Source organism: Zonotrichia albicollis, chromosome 2 (genome assembly GCF_047830755.1).
Source record: "Zonotrichia albicollis isolate bZonAlb1 chromosome 2, bZonAlb1.hap1, whole genome shotgun sequence".
Lineage (NCBI taxonomy): Eukaryota > Metazoa > Chordata > Aves > Passeriformes > Passerellidae > Zonotrichia > Zonotrichia albicollis.
This window is the reverse complement of record NC_133820.1, coordinates 14,970,797-14,998,765: the sequence shown is the minus strand read 5'-3', so window position 1 is coordinate 14,998,765 and position 27,969 is coordinate 14,970,797. Positions and strand designations below refer to the sequence as shown.

The following is a 27,969-nucleotide window of genomic DNA, read 5'->3' as shown; positions in this document are numbered from 1 at the left end:
TAATGCTTTTGCAGACAAAGAGCAGATACGACAGAAAACACATTTATTTCAACTGCTGCACAATGGGAATCTCAATCATTTTCAAAAGCCAGCTGAGGGAGAAGTGACTCACATGGCTTGTGTACAGGAAGCCTCTTTGCAGTTTTCAGTGCTGAATTTCTTTTCCTCTGAAGTCACAGGGGTGTGAGTGCTGCTGAGTGGCAGCAACGTGCTTGGCAGTGTTTGGACATGGAGACAGACGTGGTTCCTGCCCTGGAGAGCTCACAATCTAAATGTGACATGGACAAAACTATCCCAACACACAACAATTGACTGAAATACCAGCTGTCAGACAGCAGATCCATTTTAACAAGCAACTGGAATACCAAATATATATATAAAGGTTACAGGTGGGACAGGGTGGTGGCTGTGTTCTGTTTGTGTTTTTGTGTTCACACCGGCATTAAAGGTGGTGGTGCTTTGCTTGAGAAAGGGATTTTCTTTTCTTTGGTGGGGTGGCTCCAGCTGGTGCTTCCTGAACAAAAACAAAGAAAAATTCAATTAGAACTCAGCACTTCTGTGAAGTCACAGATCTGAACTCTGGACAAGGCTGTGATGAATTAATCCCCCTGCAACAGATGAAGCCGGATTTGGGAGAGGCAGCATGAAAGAAGTGATGGATTTCCTGCCCTGCTGAGGTGCTGGGAAATCCCACCTGCACCTGGCTGGTGAAGCCTTTGGCAGCTACCTCAGAGTGTGAGTCAGCTGGGAATCCAGCCCAGGACGGGCTGGATGGGGCTTGGAGCTCCCTGGGACAGTGGAAGGTGTCCCTTCCCATGCCAGGGGGTGGGACTGGATCATCTTTAGGGTCTTTTCCAACCCAAACCATTCCATGATTCTATGGATCCTAAAAGAGCATCTTGTGTCTGTGATCAGGCGAAGTCCCATCATCCAATGGAAAATCTGCTGGAAATTCCAACTCTCTTGTAAGTTTGAGTTTCTCCCCAGTAAGTGATTTTCTCATCTCTATTTCAGTGCAGGGGAGGAGGGACAGAGGAAGGAGAAAACCTCAAAACCTGAAAATTAAAATTAGAAAGCAATGCTGACAGAACTTGAGCAGTGCTGGTGTGCTCACACATCTATACAGGACAAACCCTGCCAGGTGCTTCCTCTTTTGAGGTTGTAAGTTTAGACTATTTTCAGTAATTTTATACTGAGTCATATTTCTCCTAAGGTTCCTCTTTCATACCATTATTTTAAGTTTTCAACTAAATTTGAGAGAGGAATTCACGTGAGGCATAGAGCTCCTAAAAGCTGCAGTGGAATCAGTAGCTGAGTAAGAGAGGAGAGGGATGAAATCTTATTCCGTGTGAAAGACAAACTACAACAGCTAAATCTGCTTTTGACTCATCAGCTGGGTACTTTGTGCATGGAAACTTCGTCCATCCACAACAATAATTTAAAAAATTGCTGATTTATGTTACTTTAAGGGTATTTAGAAACTGTGCTTGATGTCTCAATATTTACCTGAAAACCTGTTCAAGAAATATTGTGCCACAGGGAGCTGTACTAAGACTCTTCCTGCTCCTCCACCTCTTCCTTTTCTTCTCCCTCTCCTTGCTTTTCTTCTTCTTCCTTTGTTATTTAATAGAAAATATTTGTAGTTACCATATAGGAATTGAAAGAAAAAAAAATAAACAGTCTTGAAATGCAAAGCTCTGCTTTTACAACTGTTCTGTTTCTAGTGAATGCATTTGAGATTCAAAAACAGAATTAATGTATAGAGCTGGAATATAAAAACCCTCTTCTTAGGTTAGAACACATGGTTAAGCTGCAAATAGGTGCTTAAAATCAAAATAAGAATATGAAATATGTGTAAATGTGACAAAAAGTTTAGTATTTTTAATCATGCACTTTCCTGAAGCAGTAAACAACTAGAGATTCATAGCACAGGCACTAGACTCCTGGATGATCTAAAAATCACCTGGAATCAGATAATATAACCTGGTTTCTATCTCTGAAGTTCTTATTTCTCTCTTTTATGCAGGAGAAATGACACAATTGAAAGACAACAGCCCTTTGCTTCAATCAACACTTATCTGAAAGCTGGAATTTGTGTGACACAGACAACAATCTCTGCTTATTCTCTTTCTACAGTAAATGAAGCTCTGCTCTGAAAAACAGCTGGAAATTGCTTTGAGGACTCCTCTGCTCCTCTTCCAGCCATCTCCTGTCCAAAGGCACTCCCAGGTGCATAAATCAGCTTTAACTCAATCTGCCACCCCTTCACAAACTGCTTGGACTGCAAAAGTGATGTGAATTTCTTCCTGGCATGATCAAATAACCAATCAAAGAATCAATAATGAGCTTTCAGCCAGGACTGCAGGTCATACACAAGCACAGATTTTTGGTTTTCCTCCCAGGCACCTCCTGTCTGTGCAGGAGTCACACCTGAGTTGCTGAGGTGAAATCCTGCTTAAATACCTGCTTGGGAATGGAGCTGCTGCAATCAGATTCCTGGTTTCAGCTGTTTTTCAGGAAAAACATTGCACTAAAGAACCATTCTGCAAAACCAGAAATGCAATACAAACATCTGTGGATTAGAAGTTCTTATGCCAAAGGAGTATTGCCTCTCTGGGCATTTTCCCTCAGGAAAGGTGCCTTTTTTATCTCATGAGAACTCTGACACAGGGCCAGGAGAGCACACACACAAGCCAAATCTTTCAAATATTACCAATCTCCATCCAAAATTCAAGTCAATTAACTTTACAGGAGGAAAAAATAGGTTCTTTCTCTTGCTTGAAGCTTTAGTTGGTGGTGCCAGGGTAGCACTAACCAGGCTTGGTGACCCTCAGCAGCCTCTCTGCACTCTGCTGATGGCTCCAGGAGCTTTGGGGCCAGGAAAACAAATCCTGGGAGGAGCAGCTGAGGGAGCTGGGGGGGCTCAGCCTGGAAAAAAGGAGGCTCAGGAGGGACCTCATTGCTCTGCACAGCTCCTGACAGGAGGAGCAGGTTAAAAATGAGAGGAAATGGCCTCAAATGGCACCAGGGCAGGCTCAGGTTGGAGATTGGCACAGAAAATTTCCCTGGCAGAGTGGTCAGGCCTTGGGCTGAGCTGCCCAGGGAGGTTTGGAGTCACTGAATTGTCCCAGAGCAGTCTGGGTGTGGCCCTTGGGGACAGGGATTGGGGTGATGCTGGTGGGGCTGGGGTGGCACTGGGTGGTCCTGGAGGTTTGGGCAAAGCAGAGAAGTGTTTGAGGATTTGCACCTGGCTGTTAGAAATTCTCACGAGGGAAATATCTCCTTTATGGGCAGAGCTGCCTAAATTGTCACAATGAGTTTTCACACTGAAAATGCAATCACAGCATGGTGTCAGTCAGTGATTATCAAAGATGGACTTGTCATGGGAGTCCTTGGCAAATTTTACTGAAGGCTCTGTGACAGACAATTTCCCTTCCATTTACAGCTTTTAATGATTAAAGGCCCATCTTTGTCCCCAGTCAATAACACCACAACAGGACCAATCATTATCTCTAGCAGAATATGACTGTGGTGTGTTTACTGTCATGAATAAGAATTTCCCAGCTTTTGAGTGAAGCAAAAGGACTGAAAAGGAATTAAATACACACAAACAAAAGATGATAATAAGATATCCAGGTGTACTATACCCCTGTTGCTGCATGCTCTTCCTCGCCTTCCTACAGAAGAGATACAAAAGTAAACATTAAAAAGATAAATTAAAGAAAGAATATCAGAAATGAGACAGGGTAAACACAGCAGAAGTTAAACACTGAATTTAGGAATATTATGTGGAATTCACTGGATTCATTTGGAGATAATGTCCTCCAAATTAACTCACAAAGCACATTCAAGCTTAACTTTTATATTGGAAAAGGACTATAAAATCATTAAATTGAGCTCCCTTTTCCTCAGTTACTTCCAATCAAAACTGCTTCAATGGCAAGCAAAGATTTTGAGCTGGGTTTTATTTCCTTGTTCAGGTAGAGTTTTTGTGGGTTTTTTTGGTAATTAGCTGGTCTACAAAATGCAAGTATAATCAGAATTATAGAGAGTCTTATCCATGCTATATATCATCATTCAGAATCTGGCTTGTGATTCTGTTAAGTGTTGTAGGCTGCAACAGATGCCTTGGCTCAACAGGGAATAAAAAATAATACAAGCTGGTTTTAGACTGTAGATTGAGCAGAAGTGATGAGAGAGATAAAAAAGAAAAAAAAAATGAATAGAATTTAATGTTAGATCCTAAGCTGGCTATGGGGGAAAGAGCCAATCCTACTCAAAATCCCAAAGACAAGAGGCAAATGTCACGGTGCCACACAGAAGGCTGAGGGGTTAATTTGAGTTCTCATGGAATGACTTAAGGGAGTGAGCTGCAGTGCCAAGGTTTAAATATGGCCTGGGGAATTGCTGAGACAGGATACAGACTTGCATTATAATATGATTTTTGAACATGTTTCTAAAATAATTTTGCCCTGAAGGGAGCCTAATCTGTACTGAAAACTGATTTAACTGGGACACCACTTAAAAAATACCCGAACCTCCAAGCTTAAATCCGAAGTCAAAATCACAGTGAAACCACAGAAAATTTATTACCAGCACATGGAGTGACCAGCAGGCTCCATGTGAGCTGGAGCTCAGTCTTCTCTTCAAGAAACTCCAAACCAAAGGAGACAAAGCAGGAATGGGAGGCACTGCATCCATGCAGGCAAAACCCTGGAGTTTCTGCATTTCTGCATCTCCCAGGAGCAGCAGCAGGATTTGGAGAGAGCTCCACACTGAACATCCCCTGCTACTGAGCTCTGGAGGAGCCTCCTGAAACCTGGAGCCTCCCTGCAGCCCCAGGGCTGAGCCAGCCCCAGTTTGTTCTGGTTTCTCACTGGTGAACGCTGAGGTGACTTCCAGAATTTTCCACAGCGCTGACATTTCTCCTGCAAAGCCACTGGAGAAAAGCTGGCTTGGTTACACCCCACAAATGGGAGTAATTTTGGAGGGGGTTTGGAGCAGTGATAAATAAGGCCAAAATTCCAGCACTGAATTCCCGCTGGAATATTAACTCAGCCATGGAACATAAAACTGCCATCTTTCAAATGTTTGTGTTGAAAATACCTCTATCCTTCAGGACTTAACATCCAGTGGAGATACTCTGATGGAACCTGGCAGTCTTTGAGCATCTTTGCTTTCATCAAACCCTGCTCAGGTTTGGAAATGGTATTTTTACTTTCTTTTACAAGCAAAAAATGAGATACAGAGACAAAAGGCGGAATTCATCTCACTGTAGCTGCCTCAGAGCTGCTCTTCTCATCTAACCCTGTCCTCTATGTGCTGTCTGTAGTGAGTGAGAACAGCAGAATTCCTACAGAATGATTCATGCCATCCCAACAGAAGTGATAATTGGGATGAACTATAGCAAGGCAGGCAGATGCCACAGCACTGAAGTGATTTGTCCTGGGTGACACGAGAAGTGGGTGGTGGAACAGGGCAAAAAGTGTTTTCTGTGCTCTCTCCTCTGCCTCTCCCCTCCCTGAAAAACTACAAAGACATCTATATTTTCTACTTTTAACTCCAATCGTTTCTGTGAGAAGTGGAGCAAGGTGCTGGTTGCATAGGAGTGGTGCTGCATGATGTCAGTGCAAAGCCTCTCCTCCACAGCTGCCTGACACATTTGCAGATAAATTCCAACATTCTGCTCTCATTTGAAAAGCATTAAAGCAGAATGCCAGCCAGAAGGGCAAGGCACCCAAGCCAGGCAGCACTTTTGGCTCCTTTTATGAGCCAAAAAAAGGAGTTTGATGGCACTCACCTGCCAGCTGAAATTCACAGCAACATGAAAAGTGCTTGGACATAATTTTCCTTAAGGAGGAATTTAGTTCCCACTGAGGACTGTCTGTCCTCATCACTGTTTTGAAATGATGAGTGGGACTTCCCAGTGGCTGAGATGTGCCTGAGGCTGTGTAAAAGGGGCTTTTCCAGCCCAGCAGTGACCAGATCAGCCACTATTAAAAAGGGCAGTGGGGAAAGGCCTACACAGAGATGTTTCCTCTGGAGAAATATTGCAGCTAGATTAAAAAAAAAAAATAACCCAAACTCCATTTATTCTGATCTTTGATGTAAGAGATGATGCATTTGTGCTGGATGTTCCCCAGGGACCATCTGATCTCCAAACACAGAAGAACCTGAGAAGCAGGCCTGACTCCCTGGGAAGAGTCAGCACCCAAATAAAGCCGCCCTTAAAGGACACCCTGAGCTGCACTTTGAGATCTGGAGTGCCAGAGCAGGAGCAGACAGCAAGGAAAACATTGGCCTCCCTTTTTCCTTTCCTCCAGGGGATTCTGCCTGGAGAAGTCCCTGTCAGATCTGCAGCAAACATTTACAGCCAGATTTATGAGCGCTGCACTTGCTGCCATTGAGAGCAGCAATTTGGTTTTTTATCCAGGCAGGACTCAGATGTCTAGTCCTAAATTACCCTCCATAACTAGACTCTGGTTCCCAATAACCATCAAAATAAAATAAAAAGCTTGTGGTAACAAGTGGCAAAAGGCAGCTGCTGATATTCAAGAATCAGAACAAAGTTCCCTGGAGTTTTATTCAGGTTTGACATCATCCTGATATCAAAGAAAGCACATCCAAAAGACACTTTGCAATCAGTCACCCTGGGCCACACCAGGAGGCCTTGTGGGTTTATGTTCTATGTGCTTAGCACAGCTAAAACCCTCAGATCACAAACAGAAAGGAGAAATTACCTGTTGACCTTCTGGTGGTGTCTGGTCAGGCTGAGCCTCTTCAGGAGCTCCTTCTTCTGCCTTGTCTTCTGTGTGTGCCTCAGTTTCCTTTGTGGCATCAGATTGTTCATCCTTGGAATCAGATTTATCTTCTGTGGCTTCTGACTTCTCCTCTGTGACTTCTGACTTCTCCTCTGTGGCTTCTGACTTTTCAGTTTCCTGTCAGCAAAAGGGAACTCATGGTCAGCTTCAGGGCGCATAATCAACAACTCATTTCCATAAAATTCTTGAGTTTCTTATTTATGAGAAAGTGTTTTTCTATTTTTGCTTCAGCTCTCAAATGAAAATGCCCCCTTTTGGGGTGTATTCCTCCTGTGGAAAGAACACTTGCTGGCATGCTGACCAGGTGGGATTTGTGTGGGGAAAACATGAATTCAAGCACTTCTCAGCTTAGCAGGTTCTCTAACCTTCCTCTGCAAAGTTCAACAAAAACCAAAGTTCACCCTGATGACACATCTGAGTTTCAGGGGGAAAAAAACCCCTTTTGCCACCAGCATGAATTCCAATTAAACATTATCCAAAAGCTCCAGGAAAACAGAAGTAATAAAGGATTCCACATTTAGTCTCTCAACTTTCTTGCTTAAAAACACCAGGAAACTCTTCCCACATCAGTCTCTCAAGCCCATTTATTCCAGCACCATAACCAAGCACCTCCTGGGAAGTTCTTTGTTTGACAAAAATCCTGGTGTCCTTTCAGCCAGGTTGCTCTGAAAGGTCACAGTGGCTCCCACACTGTGTCAGACAAAAGGAGGCCTCGAGTGGCACAGCAGAAATGTGATGAAATGCAAGAGCATGAAGTGCAAAGTCACCTTTTTTGGGGACAGGCAGTTCTGGATCAGACATTAGAAAGTGATTTTTCTATTGCACTTTAGGAGCTTGTCAGTTAATGATCATCAAGGAAGAAAAAGATGGATGTATTTAAGTAAGCATGGGATAACTGAGCCTTGAGGGTGATGTGACAATAAAAGAGGTAAAAAATGTGATCCTCACATGTATGAGGTGAGGCAAAGCCTCCTCTGGATTGCTATGTGCCATCCCAGTCACTCAGGCTCAAAAAGGAGAAACTCATCCTGGAGCAGGTGCAGAGAGGGCTCCAGGAACATCTGAGGGAGTGGAGAGCCTTTCTTATGAAAGGGAGACAAAAAAAGTTCACTGCTTTAATCTGTTGGAAGTGATGCTGTGAGGGGATATGGTGGCACTCCCAAAATAGATCAGAGTAAACATCAGACAGGGATAGGACAAGGAGGAGTGCTGAGGGAGATGCAAAGTGAGTACAAACTGGCTGTGAAGAAAAATTCTAATCATCATCAGTGGGAGATTTCAGAAGTGATTTGTAGTAGGGAGGTAAAGGACCTTATCCATTAAATCAATAGGATTTCCATTAAAAGGGAATTTGACCCCTTCTGATGGGTGTTATCAGGGGTGGGTTCCTCTGGCACTCAGGGGAGGTCCTGTCCTGTGCCATCCTGAGTCCCACAGAAGAAGAAAGAGAAGAGCAGCACATCCCTGAGAGGGCACAAACTGCTTCCCCATGTCTGTGACCAAGCCCTGACAGCCCAGCCCCCTGCTTGCTTTGGGGTTTGCTGCTTTTCCATCATTTCATTTGTCTCCACGGTTCAACAGAAGCTCTCATTCATGTTCCCCTGTGCTTTAAACTTCACAATCCTTCTCCAGTGTCCCCATGATGATTTCCTCAGCCAGTGCTCTCATTCTGCAGAACAGGACATGGCTGGCTGGCTTTTATCCCCAGAGCTGCTGGCTGAGTGCTGGCTGAGGGATCTTTGTCCAGGATGTGCTGTGGGACATAAGAGATGTGCTCCTGCTGACATCTCTGCTGGATGGGGACAGAAATGACAGAAAGGAGCTCAGCAATGTTAGGAAGCAGATATCACAGCAGTTTGATGTTTTTGCTGAAACTTGACTGCCTGTAAGGCTTGGTGCTCTTTTGGCAATTGTCTCCTGAGTTGTGGAAAGTCAGTTTTACACCCAAAGTCAGTTTTACACCCAAGTTCCTTGCAGTGAAAGGAGAGTGGGCACAAAGGTCCCTAAGCTCTCCTTCCTCTGGAAGTGGAACAGGAGCTGATCAAGATGGAAAAGCTTTAAAAAGCAAAACTTTCCTAGCTCACAGCACTTTCACACTCTGTCCCACAGCTGCACAAGGGTTGCTGCCAGCACGTGGGGGATGCTGGGGAGAGGGATGAGCAGCTGAAGGGGAGCAGAAGGAGCCAGAGGAAGGAGGAGGGAGAAAAGAGAATTTCTTTTTCTGGCAATATCGTCTCATTTCAAGTGCACATAAAACTGTGGGCTCACTGCACTCTGGTGCTGGTGGCATTGTTATTAAAAACAGATCTACAGAGACATTTGTTTGGCTTGGTTTGTTGTTTATTTTTTTTTTCCCAGAAGCCAAAAAATGTTTGAAGATTGAAATATGTAGTAACACAAACATACACTGAAATTCTCTTGTGCAACATTGTGTTAATACATTATTTTCTTAAGGAAATGGAAACTTCCTAGGGGTACTTTCTTTGCAGAAGTTTCTTACATGAAAACGACAGTGTTAATGAAAATTAAATTAACAGAATCACTGACCATGATTTGGGTTGGAAGGGACCTTAAAGATCATCTCATTCCAACCTCCTTGCCATGGGCAGGGACACCAGACCTGGTTGTTCAGAGCCCCATCCAACCTGCTCTTGAAATAGATTCAATATTTATTTTCAGCACAAATATTAACATTTCATTAAAATCCATACACTCAGGATTTTTGGCTGGGACATAAAATACATAAGAACCACAGAGAGCACCCTAATTAAAATGACCCTTTTGTGTGAATCCATCTCAGATGAATCACATACTTAGATCATAAGGCACAAAAAAGAGTTGTAGCTGAGAGAAATAAACTCTAGAAGCAGCATGTTATCAGCCAGAACACACACACACACACACACACACACACACACACACACACACAGAGTTCTTGTTAATTATATGGAGAACTCTGACATTCAGAACAGCATTGCCACACTGGCTCTCCATAGAAACACAGAATTTCATTTTCAGCGAATTCAAAATGAAGTACCATTTCTAAAGATTGGCTGACAGGTCATTTTCTCTTTAAATAAAATGCACACAGCACAAATTTGTAATTCAAAGCAGATTTAGGAGAAGCCTTTTTCCACTAACTTAAGCTTGAGTATCTACAGATTTGGGGATATCAAGATTCTGGATATTAAGATCAAGAATCGTGGGATTAAGGCTTCAAGTAAGCACAATACTTGAAAACAGACCCTGAAATCACATGAATCACTGAGTTCACTGAGTCAGACTAAGCATAAAAGTGGTGCCAGCTTTAAAAAAACGTACCCAACTTTTGAGGCAGCTGAGACTGACACACCTGACCTCAAACATACAAACTGCACTGATTAAAGCTCGGATCTACATGTGTATGCTATTAGGACATCACTACTCAGGCCAATAATCCAAGATTAAACAGGATCTCTCAGAAATCTGTCATAAATTTGAGTGATCTTTGGGTCTTAAATCTCAGCCTGCCCTGAACCATGTTTGGGACTAATCCAGACCAGGAATTCCATCAGGTGAGGAGGTGTTTGGTATTAATAAATTAAATTACTTATTAACACAAGCACCACGTCTGCTGCTTCTCTCAGGCACAGAAAACTGTTCTGCTCAGCCCTGCTAAATGATGCTTTAGAAAACACAAAAACCATTGTGTGGTCAGGACGGAACAGGAGAGAGTGTGATGGGAGCTAACAGACTCTTGCTGAAGCACCACAAATATGGATTTGTTTCCTGTAAAGTCACTCAATTTTATGGGCACATTGCACCCTTTAAGGCCATAAATATACTAGGTATGAGAAAATCACTGAATCAGAGAATCACTGAATTATTTGGTTTGAAAAGGACCTTAAAGATCATCTTGTCCCAGCCTGAAAAGGGACACCTCCACTATCCCAGGGTGCTCAGAGCCCCATCCCACCTGGCTTGGACATTTCCAGGGATCCAGGGGCAGCCACAGCTGCTCTGGGCACCCTGGACCAGGGCCTGCCCACCCTCACAGGGAGGAATTTTTTCCTAAAATCTGATCTGAATCTGTAATTTTTCAGTATGAAGCCATTCCCTGTGTGCTGTCCCTGCATCCCCTGGCAATTGTCTCTCTCCAGCTTTCCTGGGGCTCCTCCAGGCCCTGCAAGGCCGCCCTGAGCTCAGCCCAAAGCTTCTCCTGTGCAGGTGAGCAATGCCAGCTGTGCCAGCCTTTCCTGCCAGCAGAGCTGCTCCAGCCCTCTGCCCATCCTGGAGCCTCCTCTGGGCTCTGCAGCAGCTCCAGCTCCTCCCTGGATTGGATGAAGCACTCTGATATACAGAATATACTAATTTATAGAAACAACAGATCAAGAGAATCTGCAGAACTGAATGTGTATTTTGCACTGGCAAATGAACTGGCAAAAATTTAACTATACGTATTTTGTTGGTAAGTTATAATTTGTTGAGGGAGCCCCAAAATTTTCATCTGCTTCCTCAGATGGAAGGAAATAAGCTCAAAAAATAAGCTCAAAACAGTCCTGGTCAGGATGCTGTTGGATTGTGCTGTGAAACAGCATCATGGCCAGTAAAGAACTTCTCCAGTCTTGGTGCAGTATGAGACAAAAGATGGATGGAAAAAGAAATAGAATGTTTTGAGACAAAAGTATCAAACAGGTATCAGCTTCATATTAATCTTTGTCATGTCTCAGCACAGTCAAAATCTCTAGAAAGAAAATGCTCACTGCCTTGTGGTGATTCCATGCTTCATAGTTTGCTTCTTCATTCCAGAAAAGCAAAAACCCAAAACCCACACATTTTTTAAAGAAAGGATTAATAGGAAACCTTGTCATATGTGTCACCATCACCATCTCTTCCACACCTGATTTATAATTCCAGATTTATGCTGCTGGAAATCAGTGTCACAAGCCCTGCATTGTGCTTATCTGAGGTGGAGCTGGCAGAGGATGAGGGGGAAGCAGAAAGAGAAGCAGAAACAGAGCAGGAGAATTCTTTTCTTGACAAAGCAGGCAGCCTCTGCTGCAGTGAAGATGCTGAGAAACATCTCTGCAAGAAGTGTGTGTGTCTCTCACAAACAGGAATAGACTCTGAAAGGGAGACTGTCAGAATTCCACATTTCACGGGGACTTTACAAACACTCTCACTTATTTGTGCTCCCTGGCCTGAAGCCACCACCAAGGCAGCAGTTAATCACTGCAAACAAGACTTGCCTGCTACCAAAGGCACTGACAAACAAATCTGCCCAGCAGAATGTACCAAACATATTATTTTCAACATTTCCAAGGCTGTCACGAAGTAGAAACAGTAATAGCCTCTGCTGACAGCTGGGAACGAATGAATTCTGAAAAATTGTTACTTTGCTTCACAGATATGGAATCTACCAGGACCTTGCATGAAGAAGCAGATAATCTGTGGAGTGGGAAGGTGGAAAAATGCAATTTTCTTTATCTCACTGCTTCTCCACATATCTTTTATAATGACTATAATATGTAATACCTGCAGTCCTTTAAGCCTTTCATGGCTTTGTGGATGTTAATTAAATGAATTCTCACAAGACCCTTGTGAGGTAGGCAAGTCATTTTTATTTCCCTGGGTGGGAGATGGCTCAGCTAAAGCAGAAAGTTTAAATCACTCTCCTTATCATGCAGGGCCTCAGTGGCAAAGACATTTATAACAACTGGGATATTTAAAACACCCCTGAGTGTGTTTTCAGCTGCGGCTCTCAAAGCACTTAGCAAAGGCTCCTTTTTTTTTTCCCTCTGCTTTTACAGAAGATGATAAAGAAATATTTCCAATGGTGTTTTTCACTCAAAGCTGCTGCAGTTGGACCAAGGCAGATCTCCTGCTCCAAGGCATTTCCTCAGCCAGGTCACCACAAAGCAGCAGAGCTCTCCTGTGGCTCTGGCTCGTCACTCTCTTGATTAATTTCTTTTGTTGGCTCACCCACGTTAAAGATGGCAATATTTTATGGGCTCAGGATAGCAGAGCTGTAACAGTCTCAGTTATAAAACTTCTAATTAGAAGAAGATTGTAATAAAGAAAAAAACACATTGGTTTCTGTAAAAAACAACACCAGAGGGGAAAAAAATACCCAAAAAACCCAACATAAAATGTTTTTCTTTTGCCAGAAATGTATTAGAACATTGTCAAAATGTGATGGAGAACCACAGGCAGAGTTGCCAAAGGGACTTGGAGAAGGGCTGGGTGAGCCCTTTCCTCCTGCAGAGAGAGGGAGAGAGTTCCATGGTGCCAGTGAAGGATGGGATGGGTCTGATCCCAACCCTGTGCTGGGGACCAGGACTGGCCCTGCCCAATGTTTTCAGGAGCTAGAAAAGGTTTCTTGTGATCAGCACCACCTAGAAATTCTGTGAGGGAATCTGCAACACTTAAAAGCTGAACATAATGAAACACTCTTTGTGTCAACAACAACAACAAACCCATCAGCTGGAGCCATGGTAACGAGCCTGCAGTGAAAGAAGGCAAGAAAGAAGTATTTTCTACTATTTACTGAAGCAGCCACTTTTTTCCCCCTTAAGAACACTTTGCTGCTCCAACATCTAACATATTGCTTGCCACTGCCTCTTAAGTGACATGCTGAGTCACTGCCAATGTTCATCTTTTATTAAAATCAAATAAATGATGCCCATGGAAGGGCAGAAGTGCATACCTTTGTGCCTGGAGGAGGAGCAAGGCCCAGGAACGAATAAATAATATTTTCTTCCTTGGCAGAGAAAAAGGATTCAAAATCCTAAGAAAGGAACAAGCAAACAACAGAGAATTGGTATCAAAAATCAAACAAAAAGCACAGAAGAGGCAAATTAAGGAAGTTTTGTTATCCCCAACCTAGGAAAATCCTACATAGATGAGAATGACCATGCATTTGTACAATTGTCTGCATTATCCAAGCGCCAGGAAGAAAACACAGATAAAGGGAGTTTCACACAGAGTGGCAAAATGAATACATGAGCAAATCTCTCCAGAGACTTACACTTTAATTATATCCCATCCATGGCAGAATCAGATAAAATTAAGTGTCTCATTTTACTGTGCCTCAGCTGTACACTCCAAGGCAAAGCTATTCCCTTTAAATGTTAAAATAAAACTTGCTGTGAGTAAGGACACAAAATACCCTGGAACTTCTTTATGGCAAATAAAAGGTAACAGTCAACATGATAGCTCGAGTGAAATGGTAACAAGGAAACTTCATTTTAGAGAAAGGCAGTCTGGTTAGAAAATGATGTTATTTTCAGACTAACTTAGGGAAGGGTTGTGCTGTTCTCTCTGATATCCATGTACCAGCCAAAATGTCTTGTGCACTGCAGAAATGAAATTATAAATCATTACATTAAATGCCTGTTTTCAGTGGAAATGGAACTGAAAAGACCAGAGATACCTCCTATCCTGCCAGCTACAGCTTGCATGCCCTTTACTGCTTTCACCTCTACAGCACACTTATCAATTAAGGAAGTTTTGCTCTCACTGCTTTTGTCACTGAGAACTTCACAGCTCACATCTTACACAGGTAAAAATCAACAAATATTTAAGTTCCAGCAGAATCTCCAGTCAGAAGTGATTGGCCCAGAATCCCAGCCAGCTCTGAGACAGGAGACTGAACATGTCCTGCTGAGTCCTACCCTGCTGCCTTGATCATGTTATCATCCTTCTTCTAATCCCAAATACCTCCAGAAATAGAAGCCTGTAAATAATAAGGTGCTGAATCATCCTTGAGACTTGTTTGCAAAGCCACAGTAGGAGCTGAGCTGTTTTATTGAGCTGTTTTAGTATTTCCAGAGTATAAATTATTGGAAAGGCTGGAGTGGATGGTTTGAAGTCACTTTAATGCCAACAAGAGTGGAATTGATGATATTTCAGTGCAGTTTGGAGGAGCTTTACAGACAGGACAAATGATAGCCCAATTCAGAGATTTATCTGAGGGACAGATTGGCTTTCACACAGTCACACCCAGGGGGAACCGCTCTGTCTGGGAGAAGCCCTGGAGCACATCTTGCTGCTGCTCCAGGGCACCCATTTCTCAGATCATCTTCTCATCCAACACGAGCAGTGTCTGCATCTCGCTCATGGATTAAGGATTGGATCATGGATTTTTTTTCAGCAAACAAGAAAATGAGGATATTCTGCAATTTGAAGGGCTGGAATTTGACATGGCCACACAAACACAGGAAATTTCCCTACTCAAAGCAGCCTGAGCCAACCATGAGAAGACATGGCAAGAGCTGGGGAACAAAGAGAAGACAACAACAAGGAAAGGCCATGAAGTGGACTCGATATTTTATAGGACTTTTTGAGGAAAAGTAGCCCATGGCAAATGTACTAAAATCCTCCAGAAACACAAAGCCTTGTAGATAACCAGTCCTGAGGACACAAGTAAAATGTATGAATGACCAGACAAGTCCTTATCAGAAGTGGGAATAATCTTCTGTGATATCAGGGGCTCCCTGGCAACAGGGAGTGTGCAATGACATCTCACAGTAAATGGAAGGTCACTTATTTCCTCACACTGAGGAGGAAGCTGTCATGTGTTAAATAAGAGATAAAGGAAAGCCCACAGTGATCATGGAATAGTTTTTTATGGTGTATTTGCAGCCATGCTTTACTAATGGTGACTTGTTCACATCTCCATTTGCTGAATGACTAAGGATAACTGTTCCCATGGCAGGCAGTAAGAAAAATAAGGAGCAGTTTACTTCAGGTAAGCAATTATATTTTATCTGTATGAAAAGACATAAATGGTCTAAGTGGTGCAATTTGTCAAGTGGACATCAGCAGAAAATTCTTCCCCCAGTGCTAGGTACAGCCGCAGATCAGAGCACGAAGAGAGAGCATGGAAACACCATCCCTGGAGTCTTCTGGAATTCAGATGGCCAAAGCCCCAGACAATATAAGCTAACTTTAAAGCTAACCTGCTCTGAGTAGCAGACTGGACTACAAATCTCCAGAGGTCCCTGTATTTCCATAAATTTCACTTTAGCAGTTACATAAATGATAGAATCATAAAATGGCCTGAGTTGGAACAGGACCAAAAGATCATCTCATTCCAGCCTGGGCAGGGACACCTTCCACTGTCCCAGGCTGTTCCAAGCCCCAATGTCCAGCCTGCCCTTGGGCACTGCCAGGGATCCAGGGGCAGCCAAAACTTCTCTGGGAAACCTTTTCTAATGCATCACTACCCTCAGGAAGGAATTCCTTCTGAATATCTAACCTCATCTTCCTCTCTTCAGTGTGAAGCCATTCCCTGTGTGCTGTCCCTGCATCCCCTGGCAATTGTCTCTCTCCAGCTTTCCTGGGGCTCCTCCAGGCCCTGCAAGGCCGCCCTGAGCTCAGCCCAAAGCTTCTCCTGTGCAGGTGAGCAATGCCAGCTGTGCCAGCCTTTCCTGCCAGCAGAGCTGCTCCATCCCTCTGCCCATCCTGGAGCCTCCTCTGGGCTCTGCAGCAGCTCCAGCTCCTCCCTGCGCTGGGGCAGCTCTGCAGGTGGGAAATCACCTGTGGGGACACAGGGACACAATCTCCCTCTCACCTCTGCCCACACTGCTCTGGATGCAGCAAAGGACACAGTTGGTCTCTGGACTGCAAGTGCACATTCCAACATCAAATAAAAGCCTTACCTAATAATTCAGAGATGCTTTTTAAAGTACACACAAGGGTACTTTATTCTACAGATTTCAGTTTACAGAAGAAAGCAGAGACTTCAGCTTACAAAGAAAACCAGAAGTTTATGTTTCCTTTCTTTCCCAGTTTTCTAAGGGTTTTTGTCAAGCAAAAGAAAGGACAAGAGCAACAGAGTGCTCAGTATATTTAGCAAGTGACACAGATGCAGACGTCTGTCTAGACATGAGCAAAGAAGCAGCTTAAGAAAAAGATCAAATGAGGACATAATTGCCAGCACTGCTGGATTAGAATGGATACTTGAAATTGGTGCTGCAGGCAGGCATACAAAATGAATCAATTTCTAATCTATTTCTTCAAGTGGCAATACCAAAGATCTGGGAGAAAAATAAGATCTCAGCTATTTTATCAGCTGGTTCATAGTTTTATGCTTCTCTGACCTCATGGAAACACTGCTCCCAGGCAGTGTATCTTTATAAAAATCCATCTGTAAGAATCATCCACTTTGCAGTACAAGCTGTGGAGTGGAGCAGCTCTTCATGGTCACTCAGAAAATGTAACAGCAGGAAAGCAGATGTGCTGAGGGTTTTGCTTTCTTATTATGTCATTTTATTCTAGAACAAACAGAAGACTCCTCATCTGTCCCCCTTTCCTTTCCACCACTCCAAAAATTTCACTGAACTGCAGAAGAGGACACTGGACAAGGTCCCAAAGGACCATTCCTCCAAGGCAGGAACCATTGCATCCCTCTGATCCACTGTTTCTGACCCACCTTTAAGGAGGTAATGAAGTGATCTCCTGAAAACTATGTATTTTCTGATGTCTGATTGAACTTTCTTTGCTGTTATTTTCTTCCCTTACAGCTCATCCCACCTCCAGTGGATGTAGAGCAGAACACATTTTACAAAAACATATTTTACAAAATCCTAGATAATTCAGGTGCGAAGAAACCTCGGGAGAACACCTAGACAAACCTCCAGCTCAAAGCAGGGTCAATACTGAATTCAGACCAATAATTCACTTTTTGCCACAGCCCTTAAAATAGTTGAAGGTTGTCATGTCTCTCTCCAAACTCCTCTTTCTCAGATTAAGAAAGGAAATATTTAATTTTGGCTTTTTATCTCCCAGGCCATCATGATGTAATGTGTGTACACAGTGCACATGTGTGAAGGGGAACCAAACATTGATAAGAACAACTGATAAGACCATTGAAGGGAAATGTGGGAAAAGAGTGAACCAAGAAAGAGGAATGGGGAAAAATGAAATGTAACAGATTTGATCTAAAAAAAGAAATAAAAAAAGGACTGACTGTGAACAGAGAAAATAAAAATTAGCAGGAAGGATGAAGGGAAAATATCTTACAAAAAAATGAAAGAGGTGTAAAGAGCTTGACTTGTTTAGCTCAGCAAAATGAAGATTAATAGAGGATACAATTCCCATTTACAAATATACTGGATTGGGCTGTTGAAGCTAAAGGGTGATTTGGGCATAGCAGGAAATGGGAATGAACTGCCTGCATTTAGCCAGGCTACAAATCTAAATGTTTTTAGGTGCCACAAGAGTGAGGCCCTTAAAAACTGATGAGAGCAATATATTTTAAAAGGACTTTCATGAATTCAAGATACTGCACTGGAGTCACACAGAGCCTTGCAATCCTCAGGGATATTTTTAATAAAATGACTGAGGCCAAAGGAGTGGGACACAGGGGAAGATGCATCAGATAAACATTAACCAGCCTGAAACAATTCTGGATTTCTGGATGGCTCTGCTGGCAGAATGCAAATCCCCAGGGTTTGATTGTAGAACATGTCCCTTGGGAGGATTTTGCAGCAGTTTGGCAGCCCCTGGCCATGTTCTCAGCCCACACCCACTCCCTGTGCAGCTCCCTCGAGGCACCTTCCCCTGGGGAGAAGGGGAAGGCTCATGCACTGACAGGAATCTCATTACCTTATTTATTTGGAAATAATGATGCCATAAATTAGGCTTTGTTATGCACCCACTGGGATCATTAGCTCTGAGCTTTGAGAGCTGGGCACATGAGAATTCTGGAGACTTTTAGACTAATTGTAAATTTGATTCAGTTTTTAAATCAGTAGCTGCAACTTCGTTCCCCATGGAGGTGTTTTTGCAAAGGAGTATTTCTTCACTTGAATTTATTTCAATATGTAGATTATTTGGCTTCCTGAAATAGCTTCAGACATGCAGGAAAAACTGTGTATTTATCATTTACTGTCAAGACTGACCAGTTGCAACACTCTATAAGGCAATTATTCTTTAATTCCTTATATACTTCTCCAAGGAACGTCAGAAATATTTATTGCAGCACTGACTGCCACAAAATCCAGAGTAAGATATATCAAATTACACTTTTTATTGGTGCAGATTGGATGCTGAAATGCACATGAGCTCCAACACACCAACTTCTCTTTTAGGAATTCTATGAGAAAATGAGAAAACAGCTGCACTCCAATATTCATATTATGAACTTTTGCTTTGAGAGCACTGAAGTTAATTCTGAAAACTCAGTGGCATGAAAATCCCAGTACAACCTTGCAGGAGCTCACACTGGATTTGTGCAGTAACTCCAAACCAGGCTCACTGTGTTCCCTGCATTCCAGAGCACTTTGCAGGTCCATTCCAGCCAGCAGATCTCAGCACTTTCCAGACTGGGCATTTCCACCCAGACTGGGAGAAAATAAAAGGTCTCAGATTATCTCTTTTGATTCACAGTCCTAATATTCATGCTGGAACATTATTATCTTTCTGTGCTTTGAACAAACTGTCTCAAGAGAAAGAACCTGTTATAAGCACATATGAAAATATAAAAGCATCTGATGAGTGCTACAGTTGCTGTTATGAAGGGTTGGATATTTATTGAATAAGCAATATAATGCCACTAATTCAAACCACATTCTAGAACTATTCCAGTAAACAAACATTCCTATTTATTTGTATAATATAATGGAAAAAGAAGAGCCTCTGGTACCTCAGATATCTACTTGACGTCCTTGATAAGTCCAAACAAACAAAATATCAACACTCTTCATCAAAATTAACTGAAACGTCAAGAACTTTCTCCAGGCAGTTTTCCCTCCATTCATATTTTGCTACCAAAAATAAAAAAATCTGTTTTGTTGCTTTTCTGTACTAAAAAACTGTTTCCTGAGAATTGTTCTTTCACAGTGAAACTCAAATTGTTTTAAGGAGTTGGTTTGACACTTCCTATTAATGGAAAAGATTTCCTTTCTGTGAGAAACCACTCTCTGGAATATTCAAATTTCCCAACAGCTTCTTACCCCACAGTACCGCTCCTCGTTGAAGATCTGTGGAGGGAGGGGAATTCCATTCTGAGGCTTTTTTTCACCTGGGACATTCTCTCTCATCCATTTCCTGTTGTCCTCATCTCCTGCTATGTCCATTTGCTGGAAGTCAATCTTGTTGGCCTCTAAAAAGCCCACAACTTCTTGCTGCTTCTTTTTTATCTGGGTAGGAGAGAGGGAGAACACCATTCCTTCTTTAAAATGAAAATGGTTTTCTAAAAGCAACTGCTGTTACAAGAACTCAGGGAAGTTTGTCAAGTTCAGAGAAGTTTTAGGTTGGAAAAGGCTCCAAGATCATTGAGTGCAACCTTTGGCCAATCCCCCCCTTGTCCCCAGCCCAGAGCTCGGAGTGTCACATCCAGTTATTCCTTGGACACCTCCAGGGATGGGGACTCCAAACCTCCCTGGCAGCCTGTTCCAATTATTTTTCCATGAAAAAAAATCTTCCTGAAAGTTGGAAGTTCCTGAAGTGGGATTCACTTCTCCAGTAGCCCTCAAAGTTTTTGAAGCTGAGATTCAACACTTTCTGTCAGCACCCAGAGTGCTGCCACTCCATCCCTCCCACCACACACCCACCCCCCAGCTTCCTTCTTTCCTCCCTGGATGCAGCGACAGCTCCAGCTGAGAAATGAGGCTCAGCAGGAAGCCTCCTACTGTGTTCCCAGATCTGGGAATGTGCTGTACAGATACCTATGGTGATCCTGCCTCAAGCCAGCAAAGGTCAGAAAATGTACATGTTTTCCTCAGCATGTTACATCCTCCTTCTTCCTCCCAATCCCAAGTGACATTCAGCTTTCTGTGAACCTCATTTCTCTTGTCCCTGTTCTTTAATGTTAGGTATAAATAAATTTCACAGAATCAGAATCGCACAGTAGTTGGGATTGGAAGGGATCTTCCAAGGCAGGGTCACGTGGAGCAGGTGACACAGGAAAGTGTCCAGGTGGGTTTGGAATGTCTCCAGAGAAGGGGAATCCTTGTTTTCCCTGGGCAGTTGTTCCAGTGCTTTTTCACCCTCAGTGTAAAAAGCTCTTCCTCACGTGGAGGTGGAATTTCTTGTGTTTGAGTTTATGGCCATTGCTCCTTGAGATATAATATATAAATATGAGTTAAGGCTGAAGAAAATCCAGCACAGCTGAGCTCCTGTGTTTAAATAAATCCCCAATTACAGAATGACATTCCAGTTGGACCACAAAGAACATGTTATGTACAAATAAATCTTGTTACACACAGCTTCTGTGACACCTGAAATTCACTCATGGCCCTTTTATTCCCTCTGATGCTGGTTCTGTGCAGGCACTGAGCTTATAACCCATCCATTTACTCTGAAAATGTAACACTCACTGACTTTCCCTACTAAAGGAATGCAGCTTTTAAAGAACTTGCCACCAGACACAGCTGGAATGAGGCATCAAGGTAATTTTTATATCTTGTGATTTGAAACCACATCCTCCATATGTCAGACATCTGAACACCTGAAATTAAAGTGACACCAAGCTAGTGTAAATCAGAGGGACAAGCAATGAGATGAGAAGTAAGTCAGGGATTATGTATTTCCATAATCTAATAAAACAGAAGAGCTGAAGTAGAGTGATAGCCTGTTATCCTGAAAGGATGAATTCTCATGAGTAGATAAAATTTCTTTTCCTTATACAAACAAAGAAGCATCTGTCTATACACAGGCTTGCTAATAAAAAATAACAAACATAAAATTCTGTACATTTTTGTGACAACAACAGAGGTTTGCAGTGAGCTAAAGAAAGTGCATCACTTTGAATGAAAACACTAATCCAAAGTGGTCAAAAGCCATTCAGCTGACAGAGTTCAAAGCTGCTTATTTCTATTCTTATTTTCTCTTTTTAAACAGAAGCAATCTCATTAGTGCCTATTTAGCTGCAGAGTTATTTGCAGAACACATCTAGGCAGCAGAAAGGATTGCTCAAGGGACGTTTCACTGGAGAAAGTGGCAGGATAATGCTTGTGTAAATGGTTAATAAAATCTGCAGGAGCCAGCAGCAGGGGTAACATCACATGCTCTGAGAGCCAGGCCACTCAAGTGCTGGCAGCTGCAGGGGCAGGCTCAGCCTGTCCCTGTGGGCACAGGCACTGCAGGAGATAGGGCTCCTGGAATAGCTGCTGCTCCAGACAGACGCTGCCTCTGAGGAGATAATGGACATGGAGCCAGAGATCCTGTGCTCCCCTGCTTATGGAAGCTCTCAGTTTGAAACTTGGCTTCATTTCTCTTCAGCTTGACGTTCATAATGCACAGGCAGCACCAGGCCTGAAAGCAAAATATTGCCTGAAAAAAGTAATGCTGAGGTAAAGCAGTGAAGTTTCATGGAATTATGCTGCTAAAGGAAAAGGTAAGGAGTTTCTGACTATGACAATGAGATAAACAAAGCAGAGTGTGAAAAATGCCAGTCACTTGTTTTGAAAATTTTAAAAGTTTAACAGTAATAAAATGGTTATCAAAATAGTAATACAATTAGAGTAAAAATAATTTGGACAATTTGGATTAGGACAATATGAGACAATAGAAACAAAGAGTTACAGACGTCCAGGTACCTTTTTCTGGGCAGCACAAGCCTGGAAAAGGACCCCTGCTAACAGAGGATTAACCCTTAAAAGCAACAGCCTGTTGCATATTCATACACCTCATACATAGTGCATAAATTCCACTCAAACACAGGATTTTGTCTGGTCATCATCAACTTCTTCCTCTGAATCCTGACAGCGCCTTCGAGGGGGGAAGAAGTTAATTTCTTCTGATAATGGAGCAATAAACTCTCTTTCTCTGAAAAATTCAGGTGTCCTGTGGCTGCTATCTCACTGCAAGTCCTTTCTTTAAAGAAGTATCCTACATAGCATCGTTTCTATTTTAACATTTTTTATAACCTAAAACTATATTTAACACACGACTTAAGAGAATTAATACAGCATAACTTTATAACACAACACATGTAATATTCATTGGAATATTTGTGAAAAGCCAATCATAAAATACATGCATTTTTCACAAGAGGATGTGCTGTGCCTTAGGGCTCACCATCACTGGGGTTTAGGCAGAGCAAAAGTCTTGGGACTCAACCGAGTGTGAAACCACAAAGCAAACCTTTGTTGTGGGTGGCACTAAGTGGGCAACCAAAAAAATCTCTCCAGGAAGCAGCACTGACAGAGGGAAATTCAGGGTGTAACAACACAAAGGACATGCAAAGACTTTCCCAGAATGGATGAGATTGCAGGGGCTTGTTTGTGCCCTCCCTTGTCTGGTGGCATGGGAAGAATTCAAATTACTTGGGCATAGATTACTTGGAAAGTGGTGATGAGCAGGATATTATTTCAGCAATGCCAGTTTTTCTTTCAGCAAAGCTTGAGTTGCACCACCCCTAGCTACTAGTTCCTTAAAATCATAATAAAAAATTTAGTTTTAAATAAATGTTATCTAGCTAGAGTGTAAGAATTGCCAGAGAGGTTGTGGCTTGAGCATCCCTGGAAGTGTTCAGGGCCAGGCTGGATGACAGAATCAGAGAATGGTTTGGGTTGGAAGGGACCTTAAAGATCATTCATTCCATCCCCTGCCATGGCAGGGACACCTCCCACTGTCCCAGGCTGCTCCAAGCCCCATCCAGCCTTCCATTTCCAGGGATCCAGGGGCAGCCACAGATTCCCTGGGAAACCTGTGCCAGGGCCTTATCATCCTCACAAGGAAGAATTTACTCTTAATATTTAATCTAACCCTTTATTCCTTCATTTTAAGGCCATTCCCCTTGTCCTGTCCCTGCATCCCCTGGCAATTGTCTCTCTCCAGCTTTCCTGGGGCTCCTCCAGGCCCTGCAAGGCCGCCCTGAGCTCAGCCCAAAGCTTCTCCTGTGCAGGTGAGCAATGCCAGCTGTGCCAGCCTTTCCTGCCAGCAGAGCTGCTCCATCCTCTGCTCATCCTGGAGCCTCCTCTGGGCTCTGCAGCAGCTCCAGCTCCTCCCTGCGCTGGGGCAGCTCTGCAGGTGGGGAATCACCTGAGGGGACACAGGGACACAATCCCATCCCTTGCCCTGCTGGTTATGCTGCTTTTGATGATGATTTGAAGGGGGGAAAGTTCATTAAATGTCACCAAAAGCACAGGAAATAGAAGTATTTTAGAGGTGTAATAACCACAAGCAGCAGAAAGCAAGACTGTAGGAAGTCCTCTGTGAGACATGAATTCTCTTTCTCCCACAATTCAGAATCTTGCAGGATTCTAAATTCTAAACACCCCTGTGACTAGCAGCAACATTATTTTATTTTTTTTTATTGTTTGCTCCAAGCCAAGCATTTAGTGCTTTTTAGTGCTATAAATAAATATCTCCACTTCTGCCTGCCTTAATGAATAGTTCAATATCAGCTAAGTCTGGATCAGAAAGATAATAAAGCTGGAGATATTTAAAATAAATTTTTGAAGCATCAAGGGGAAAAATACAGACTGCAGATTTGCCCCAGAGCCACAGTGAATTATAACACTCCTGCATCTGATTCACAGCACCAGAATGTCACTGGGTTCACTGCATTCACTTGCACAAAGTGTTTATTAACATGAAAACAACTTGCAGTGGCTGGGGTCACCATGTAGTACATAAAATAGAGAATTTTTCATTCTTTGCCAATGATCCTCTGCTGATTTACACCAGGGGCTGTGCCCATCTTATCCTGAATTCAAAAACAGCACCATGCATTTGATGGGACCAGCCACCAAATTTTGAAGAGTTCACCAGTACTAATAGGAGTATTTAAACTCCCAATTTACACTGTTTAGGGATTAAATTAATTCCTCTCAGGAAAAGCTGTACATGCTTGATACAAAATTTCTATTTAATAGGATTTTAGTGATATATTGAGGTTTGTGCTAACCCACCCTCTGTGTGGGTGAATTTTTTTTATATATACCGGAACTCATAAAAGGTTTGTTGAAAGGATACCTTCCATCCATACTTATCAGAAAATGTGGAAAACTACTCCAGGTGTACTTGGCATTGCAGTTCAGAATCAGTGATCTGACCACATGCTGAGATTGCTGCAGATATACACACACCCATCACACCAGAAAGGAGCAAATACAGAGGAATATCGCCCTGTGAAGATTCCATAATTTTCTTTTGGAGTCTTCAGATCAAAACAGGCCAAACAGGAGCAAGAAGAATGCCCATGCACAGCACATGGCAATTTATAAAGTGAATGTTTTATTACAAATTGCAAGCTACCAAACCTGAAATTCCCAACTTTCTCTTCATTTTTTTCCTCTTGTATCTGAATTTTATTATTAAAAAAAATATATATTTAAAAAGCTAAATAACAGTAGTAATTTTAGAATGTAAGGCTTAGGAACAGGCTGGTGAGAGAAGTGCAAATTTCCTCAGCAAGGAAGGAAATGAACTTCGGTAAAGGACCCTTGGTTCATTTCCTACAGATGATGATCCCATAAATGGGGGGTGTTTCTTGGGAGCTTTTCCACTCTGGAATCTTCTTAAAGAAATGCAGCTGGTGTCAGGGAGATCGAGATGTAGTCGGAGCTCTGTGCCAGCCCCAGCCAGTTTGTTTAGCCGTGTCGCTGGGAGGGCGAGGGAGGGAGTGCCAAAGGAAAACTGCAACCTGAGCTCATCTGGGAACTGGATATAAAAGGAAACAGTCCTTCCCCGGTTCCCACCTCCCACGGACTTCCAACCTCCCTACTATTCACATGCCCTTCCCTTCAGCTGATACTCTCTGCTGACAGCTACAGCAGTAGATCTCAATGCTAAAAATCATCAGTATAGCATTTCAACAGACACACCCCCCCCCCAAAAAAGACTAAAAAAACCCAACCAAACACCAACAAACAAAACCCGAAAACCCAAACAAACAGAAACAATTAACCATCCCCCCAAAAAAAAACAAACAAGAAAAAAACCAGAAAAACCCAAACAAAAAAACCACAAACAAACAAAACCAAAAAGAAAACACCAAGTAAACAAAACACCTCCCAAAACCCAGGAAAAGAAGGAGCTTAGGAAATAAGTTTTTTAACTTTATCCAGCTCCCAAGTTCTTTCTTAGGCAGAGTTCCCCCTTTGCAGGAGCAGTGTCCTAAAGTCTCTTTTAAAAACAAACACTTAATTTTCTTCTGTAAACAGTCCAGTGTTGCTTTTGCACAAACACAATACCCACTGTTTCCTTCTTCCGTTTACATATATTGCAAATAATTTCCCAAACATCAGTAAATCTATGAAGTGACAGGTAATTTAAATGTAAATGTTGTAAAAGCTCACACAGACAGGAATTCTCTACACCTTGAGCAACTTTCAAGAATAAGGTGGTCAGGGCAGAATAAAAATAATAAAATGCTAAGAATTCCAGCGGGTTTTTCATCACATGCAGGCTCTTTCCTGGCATTTCCTGGGCTAATTCCCCACCCTGATCCCAGGAGGATGTTAAAGGTGTCACCTACCGCTGTAGAGCCCGAAGATGTGGCCACAAACACTTTGATCACCATGCTGGCAGCGGTGGGAGTGAATCAGCAGAGCAGCCCTGCTACCCACGAGTCACCACGATCCCTGGAGGAATCCAAAATGTCCCTGAGCTCCTGGGCTAAGCCGGGTGCTAAATGGATGCTCCCTCCCCCCTGCAGCCCGGCTGCTTTGCCCTCTCTCCCTCTCCTCGGGGTCCCGGGTTTTCCCACTCCATTGGCTCTTGGGGTATTTTGGGACGAGGATTGGGCAGTAAGAGGAGCCAGAGCAAGGGGTTTGCACCTGCCCCTGGCCTTATTGCGTGAGATTGACAGGGTGGCAGCCCAAAAAAGGCAAGGGAGAGTAGTGCACCAATGAGACAGGGCTGGAGAAATATTTGGGAGAGGGGGAAGGGACAGCTGAGAAGGGAGAAGGGACGGGGAGCTGGCGACTTCGTGCTGGGGGCAATCCCAAAGCTATGGGGAAGAGTTTGGAGCTGCAGCTGGAAATTTGAGGGGAAGGGGAAAGCAAAGATGCAGCAGTAATTATAGCAGAGATCATATTGAAATAAGTCTTGGTTACAAACACTCTCAGCTTTAAAGAATTCAGATTATCACCTACACTGCAGGGCTCAGGGACTTTCCTGACATAAATGTGTGTCTGACATTGCCTGATATTGATTTGCCTGACTGGATGTACCCTTGTATCACTACAAGGCTTTGGAGCTGTAGCTGGAAGTTTGAGGGGAAGGGGAAAGCAAAGGGAAGCAAAGATGCAGCAGTAATTATAGCAGAGATCATATTGAAATAAGTCTTGGCTACAAACATTCTCAGCTTTAAAGAATTCAGATTATCACCTACACTGCAGGGCTCAGGGACTTTCCTGACATAAATGTGTGTCTGACACTCCCTGATACTGATTTGCCTGACTCAATGTACCCAGAACCTATTGGTGCATTTTCTCCTCCTTTTTGCATCAAAGAAGATGTAAGAAGATGTCCAGAGCACTCAGCAAAAAATATTCCCATTCTCCTGTGTTATACACATTTTTGTTTTGTGTTATCCTCTTTTTTTTTTTAATCTGGTTGGCACCTTCCACCCCAGAAATCTCCACAATTCAGTGCATGCCTGCACATTCTTGCTGAAGGAGATCTCTGGGCATGAGAGGCATTTGAAGAATGTTAAATGGTCACAGATTATTTTCAAATTTTAAGGGGCCTGCTTCTTTAATTCTATTGCAGTATCTTTCATTTCATTTCATTTGTGTGTCCAGTCTGTTTGTGCTGTGAGCAACATGAGCTTAGTAAAGCTGACCCTGTGCCAGAGGTGAAACTGGAATAGGTTTTAGAAAAACATATTTCACATGTTAAGATTGAATGTAGTAATATCTGCCCTGACCACCTTATTCTGGAAAGTTGCTCAGTGTTAATATTGAATGTAGCAATGGGTCTGATCCTGAAAACACTTAAAATGGATTATAATACTTTATTTCCAGAATTTATTAGATAGGACTAAATACACATAAAGAGTAAAAATGCTGTTGAGTTTTTAAAAAAGTTAAAAATTTTACTCTTTATAGTTATAAATAGTAAAAATGCTGTTGAGTTTTTAAAAGAGTAAAAATTTTACTCTTTATAGTTATAAAGAGTAAAAATGCTGTTGAAAGGAAGCTTTTTGTCTGTGTTAACCAGTATGCTAAGCTGGGAATGCAGTACTCCATGTATGGAACTGGGATCCTGA

The 27,969-nt window shown here is 42.7% G+C and overlaps 1 protein-coding gene across 1 annotated transcript; it reads right to left on the bottom strand.

Moving 5' to 3' along the window:
* Positions 1-26: 26 nt before the first annotated feature.
* SH3BGR (SH3 domain binding glutamate rich protein) lies at positions 27-26,483 on the bottom strand. Its single transcript, XM_005494265.3, has 7 exons — positions 26,233-26,483; positions 19,760-19,945; positions 13,507-13,587; positions 6,741-6,938; positions 3,648-3,677; positions 1,507-1,614; positions 27-514 (listed from the first exon to the last, which is right to left on the bottom strand). The coding sequence occupies exons 1-6, from the start codon at positions 26,275-26,277 to the stop codon at positions 1,549-1,551; spliced, it is 606 nt and encodes a 201-aa protein (XP_005494322.2). The 5' UTR covers positions 26,278-26,483; the 3' UTR covers positions 27-514; positions 1,507-1,548.
* Between the last annotated feature and the right edge of the window lie 1,486 nt (positions 26,484-27,969).